The sequence below is a fragment of the Lethenteron reissneri genome, chromosome 70 (genome assembly GCF_015708825.2).
Source record: "Lethenteron reissneri isolate LAM-NWPU_2019-01 chromosome 70, ASM1570882v1, whole genome shotgun sequence".
NCBI lineage: Eukaryota > Metazoa > Chordata > Hyperoartia > Petromyzontiformes > Petromyzontidae > Lethenteron > Lethenteron reissneri.
In genome coordinates this window covers 1474097-1480283 of record NC_083848.1, presented here as the reverse complement: position 1 = coordinate 1480283, position 6187 = coordinate 1474097, and the positions used below count along the sequence as shown (strand labels likewise).

At 51.7% G+C, this 6187-nt stretch overlaps 1 protein-coding gene across 1 annotated transcript; it reads left to right on the top strand.

Annotated features, from left to right (window-relative positions):
- Nucleotides 1–4822: 4822 nt before the first annotated feature.
- Nucleotides 4823–5830, top strand: LOC133360979 (olfactory receptor 52Z1P-like). Its single transcript, XM_061579863.1, has one exon. The coding sequence runs from the start codon at nucleotides 4823–4825 to the stop codon at nucleotides 5828–5830; it is 1008 nt and encodes a 335-aa protein (XP_061435847.1).
- Nucleotides 5831–6187: the final 357 nt, after the last annotated feature.

Below are 6187 nucleotides of genomic sequence, written 5' to 3'. Positions count from 1 at the left end.
GTGTTTTTATTCTTAGTGTTGTAAGTGTATGTTATTCTTAGTGTTGTAGTGTATGTCAGAGGTCGCAACCGAGTACCCGATACCCGTACCCTACCCGATACCCGGCTACCCGTACCCGGCCGGGTACGGGTACGGGTACCCGTTTGCGACCCTGGTGCAGCCGGGTACGGGTACAGGTAGACCGTGAGTCACTGGTGAGTAACCGGTTGTCACTCATTTCCCAACGTCTTGTCTCTTCTCACAATTCAAGTTCCTAGAATCAACCCACCCGCGCCTGCAACATGGCTTCATTCCAGAGGTCGGGTACGGGTACCCGTTTGCGACCCTGGTGCGGCCGGGTACGGGTACGGGTAAGGAATCAAAACCCGTTTGCGACCTCTGGTGTATGTGTTGTTAGTATTGCTATTATTCGTAGTGTTGTTATTTGTAGTGTCGTTTTTGATAGTGTTGTTTGTGTTGTTGTTGTTATTCGTAGCATTGTTGTTGTTATTAGTAGTATGTTGTTTTGCGTGTTTGGACGCGACTGCAGGGTGAAGAGCACGTGTTGTATTGTTTGAACCGGTCCTGTGCCTCCCCTGGATCGGGTCAGTATCGCCACTAGAGGGAGACAAAGGCGGCCGGGACGTGGTATTGGACACCCACCGCCTTCGTGTGCCACCGTGACGGCCTTCACAGGTGCTGCTCGCTAACAGCACTTGCCCCAACAGTCTGTCGAGGCTACACGGGGGTGTGTGTGTGGGGGGGGGGGTCTTTGTCTTGTTGTGTTCGAGTGAAAAAGGAGCGGTAGTGTAGCGGTCAGCGCTACGCGGCGCTGCGAACCCTGGTCAACCAGAGTTCCATTCCCGCCCACGGCCACCGATACCAGATACCATTGTCTGAACGCGTCCTGGGCATCCCCAAAGGTCGACTCAGCAACAATTGAGTACCTTGCTCCAGGGGCAGAGGTCGCAAACGGGTTTTGATTCCTTACCCGTACCCGTACCCGGCCGCACCAGGGTCGCAAACGGGTACCCGCACCCGTACCCGTACCCTACCCGTACCCGGCCAGGTACGGGTATGGTACGGGTATCGGGTACCTGATTGCGACCTCTGGGATGAAGCCATGTTGCAGGCGCGGGTGGGTTGATTCTAGGAACTTGAATTGTGAGAAGATACAAGATGTTGGGAAATGAGTGACAAACAGTTACTCACCAGTGACTCACGGTCTACCCGTACCCGGCCACACCAGGGTCGCAAACGGGTACACGTACCTGGTCGGGTACGGGTAGCCGGGTATCGGGTAGGGTACGGGTATCGGGTACCCGGTTGCGACCTCTGTCCAGGGGGGGGGGGTGGGGGGGAGACAAAGGCGGCCGGGCGTGGTGCTGGCCACCCACCCCCTCGTGTGCCACAGTGCCGGTAGCCTTCACAGGTGCTGCTCGCTAACAGCACTTGCCCCAACAGCCTGTTAGAGGCTACACGGGGAGTGGGGGGGGGGTGGATCTTTGTCTTTGTGCGCACATTGGGCAGACCGCCCGCCATGCGCCCGGTCAATTCACATCGCGGAATGGCTGAGAAGGCTGCAGCGGTTTGGGCGATAGCCTTCGTTCGTCAGTGAGGCTGTCATGGAAATGTAACTTCTTCATCTTCTCAGGTTACAGCGTCTACCGTGGCCCCATTGGATCATTTCTGTCCTGAGTTAGGGCAGGGCATCAGCAACCGTTTCCAGAGACGCAATGCGATCTCCTTATTCTTTTTCGATTTAAAGCTTTCGTGACTGCAGGGATTCATCTTCTTGGTTCTTTCGGTAAAGTCACGTAGAAGGGAAGTAATAAAATAATAAAAATAAAACATAGTAATATCATATAATAAAATAATATAATATAATATTTATTTTGTTATGTTCTATTTATATTATTTTATTACTTCCCTTCTACGTGACTTTACCGAAAGAACCAAGAAGATGAATCCTTATTCTTCTTCTTCCGTGCGGCTGCCGATGTCGATTGCAGAGACAACAACGACTACAACGTCACATTCAGGTGGTCAAGTCGAGATGACAACTGCGTCAGGAGCAGTAGTGGAGAAGTGAATCATCGCATGTGATGTCTGTTAGTCTATGGATCTAAAGATTTATCTGGGTCTCTTTGAGTCTATGGATCTCAATGGATCTATTTGAGTCTATTGATTTCTATGGATCTCTCTGGGTATCTATTATTCTATGGATCTCTATGGGTCTCTATGAGTATATGGATCTCAATGGATCCATATGAGTCTATGGTTATCTATGAATCTCTCTGGGTATCTATTATTCTATGGATCTCTATGGGTCTCTATGAGTCTATGGATCTCTATGGGTCTCTATGAGTTATTATTTTGTACAGCTGCTGATGGAGCTGTAGAGACAAAAACGAATACAATGTCACATTCAGGTGGTCAAACCCAGATAACAGTGCGAGTGTTCCACATTATGCGAAGTGTTCCCGAATGGAAGTGTTGAGTATATGGTGCAGTGTTGAGTCTATGGTGCAGTGTTGAGTCTATGGTGCAGGTTTGAGTCGATGGTGCAGTGTTGAGTCTATGGTGCAGTGTTGAGTCTATGGTGCAGTGTTGAGTATATGGTGCAGTGTTGAGTCTATGGTGCAGTGTTGAGTCTATGGTGCAGTGTTGAGCCTATGGGCAGTGCTGAGTCTATAGTGTAGTGTTGAATCTGCGGTGCAATGTTGAGTCTATGGTGCAATGTTCAGTCGATGGTGCAGTGTTGAGTCTATGGTGCAGTGTTGAATCTATCATGCAGTGTCCAGTTTATGGTGCAGTGTTGGGTCTAGGGGCAGTGTTCAGTCTATGGTGCAATGTTGAGTCTACGGTGCAGTGTTGAGTCTATGGGCAGTGTTTAGTCGATGGTGCAGTGTTGAGTTTATGGGTAGTGTTGAGTCTATTTTGCAGTTTTTATTCTATTGTACAGTGTTAAGTCAATTGTGCAGTGCTGGGTCTACTGGTGATATTGAGTTTATAGTGCAGTGCTGAATATATGGTGCAGTATTGAGTCTATGGTGCAGTGTTGTGTCTATGGACAGTGTTGAGTCTATGGGCAGTGTTGAGTCTATGGGCAGCGTTTAATCTATGGGCAGTGTTGAGTCTATGGGCAGTGTTGAGTCTATAGGCAGTGTTGAGTCTATGGGAAGTGTTGCGTCTATGGCACAGTGTTGAGTTTATGGTTCAGTGTTGAGTCTATGGTGCAGCGTTGAGTCTACGTTGCAGTGTTGTATGTTGAAGTGTTACTTCTATGGGCAGTGTTGAGTTTATGATGCAGTGTTGAATCTATGTGCAGTGTTGAGTCTATCAGGCAGTGTTCAGTCTATGGGCAGTGTCGAGTCTATGGGTAGCGTTAAATCTATGGGCAGTGTTGAGTTTATGGTGCAGTGTTGAGTCCATGCGCAGTATTGAGTCTATGGGCAGTGTTCAGTCTATGGTACAGTGTTGAGTTTATGGGCAATGCCGAGTCTATGGGCAGTGCTGAGCCTATAGGCAGTATTAAAGCAGTGATCACCACGCGTGTTAAGCGAGGACCCGCCTTACCCGGCATTCATGCTAACCTCACGTTGGTGACCTCACTCCGTTAAAGATAAACGTTGTGTCATCAAAAGCCTGCCACCACCACTAGCCGACACGGCCAATCAGTTAAAATGGGGTTTGTGTCACATAAACAACACGTGGCCAATCGAGATTTCTATTTCAGGCACTGAACCGGTGATGTTTGTGTGTGCGGAGCGGTAGTTTAGCGGTTAGTGCGCTGCGCTACGAACCCAGTGAGCTGAGTTCAATTCCCACTTTCGGCCAACACCAGTGACGATTATCCTAACCAGTCCTGGGCCTCCCCATAGGTTGACTCAGCCTCAAATCAGTGTGTAAACATCGCCAATGGGAAGGCAATGGCGACCGGTCGTAGTGCTGCCCTTTCACCCCCTCATGTGCCACGTGTCGACCTTCATAGGTGCTCGCTAGCAGCACTTTCCCCAACAGTCTGTTAAGGCTATACAGAGGATCTTTGTCTTTGTGTTGGAGAGAAAGAGAAAAACCCCACAAAAAACATTGACAATATGATGCCGGCGATGATGATGCAACATTTACAATTTGAATACCGCGACGTTCCGCTGGTCATGAGCCAGAATTGTGAAGAAGCCATTTTTCTCGTCACGCTATCTAATTGGAGCGAGTAGAAAAAAATTTTACCGGTAAAAACAAAGTTTTTCACTCTAAATCCTTTATATGCGTGGCGGCTAGAGTCCTCTCGTCCTCTGGCTTGAGATGGCTGCCACCTATGGGTCAGATGATTGTCTGCAGCATTAAGCAATTGGTAATTAAATATTTTTAAAAAATTCCCTAAACAGTGTAAAATTTTTGAAAAAAATGTTCACGAAAATTAATTGTCACGCACAACGAGTCTGTGTGAAAAATGTCAGCTCGATTGGATCACGGGAAGTGTGTTAAAAACGACCGAAAGATTTGCACGGTCGTAAGCAAGCAAGCAAGCAAGCACGCAAGCACGCAAGCAAGCAAGCAATCTTCATATAATTAACCCGTAAAAACAAAGTTTTTCAATATAAATCCTTTATATGCGTGGCGGCCAGAGTCCTCTCGTCCTCTGGCTTGAGATGGCTGCCACCTATGGGTCAGATGATTGTCTGCCACCATCAAGCAAGCAAGCAAGTAAGCGAACTTAATATAAAGGATTTAATAAACGATTTTTAAAAAAGGTGATGTCAACATTCGTGCGTTTTCGTTTGCACAGAACACAACCCTCTGGATGGACGTACGAACAACTGCACAGGCCAACCAACAGATGGCGTCGTCAAACTCCTCGTCCATCGCTCCTCCTGCCCTTCCCCCCTCGGACCTCATCGTCATGGTCACCCCCTTCGGAGACCCTCCGAGCGTCCGCCTCTCGCTCGTTGGCACGCTCTTCCTCCTTTTCACCGCCGCCGTGGCGGGCAACGCGCTCCTCTGCTTCGTCGTGTGCCTCGAAAGGCGCCTCCGCACCCCCATGTGCACCTTCATCGCATCCCTGGCGCTCACCGACATCGTCCAGGTGGCCAGCAGCGTGCCGCGCGTCATGGCCAACCTCCTCGGCGACGACGAAGCAGGTGGAGGCGGCCACAGCATCGGGCGCGTCTCCATGGCCGAGTGCACCGTGCAGATGTTCCTCATTCACGTGTCGGTGCGCGCCCAGGCCTTCCTGCTCGCCCTCATGTCGCTCGACCGCTACCTCGCCGTCGGCTTCCCGCTCAGGTACTGCTCGCTCATGACCAACGGCATCGCCCTGCGCGCCTCGGCCGCCGTCGCCGCCTCCGCGTGCGCCCTCACGTGCCCCAACGTGGCTCTGCTCGTGGGCCTCGACTACTGCCGCACGCGGGTCCTGGCCGCCGTCTACTGCAGCTTCTACTCCGTGGCGTTCACGTCGTGCGGCGACGTCGGGACGCAGCGGCGCTACGGCTACGCGACGCTAGCCCTCGCCACGGTGCTGCCGGCGTGCGCCGTCGCGCTCGCCTACGCGCTCATCCTGCTCGAGTGCCGCAAGGCGGGACTCCGCCGGGGCCAGAGGAAGGCGCTTCGAACCTGCGTCACGCACTTGCTTGCCGTCGGGGTGTTCTTCGCCTCGGTCTTCTTCTCGTTCGCCAACAATATCTCGTTCCTCGCCAGCGTTGGCGCTGAGGTGTCCTACTGCCTGCAGGGATTGCACTGCATCGTCCCGGCGCTGGTCAACCCCGTCATCTACGGACTCGGGACGGCCGAGATTCGGCGCGGTGGCGTGAAACGGTTCCGAAGGAGGGTGGCAGACATCGGGCGATAAAGGAGGGGGGGGGGTGGGTGGTGTGGGTGGAGTCGGGGGTTCCTAGCGTTGGTGGAGGCAGGTGCCAATCGTGGTGGTTGCCCCGGGCCCCGAGCTTTTGGGGGGCCACACACTGCGCTTCGATATCTGACTCAACACTGCACCATAGACTCAGCACTGCACCATAGACTCAGCACTGCACCATAGACTCAGCACTGCACCATAGACTCAACACTGCACCATAGACTCAGCACTGCACCATAGACTCAGCACTGCACCATAGACTCAACACTGCACCATATACCCAACACTGCCCATAGACTCAACACTGCACCATAGACTCAGCACTGCACCATAGACTCAACACTGCACCATAGA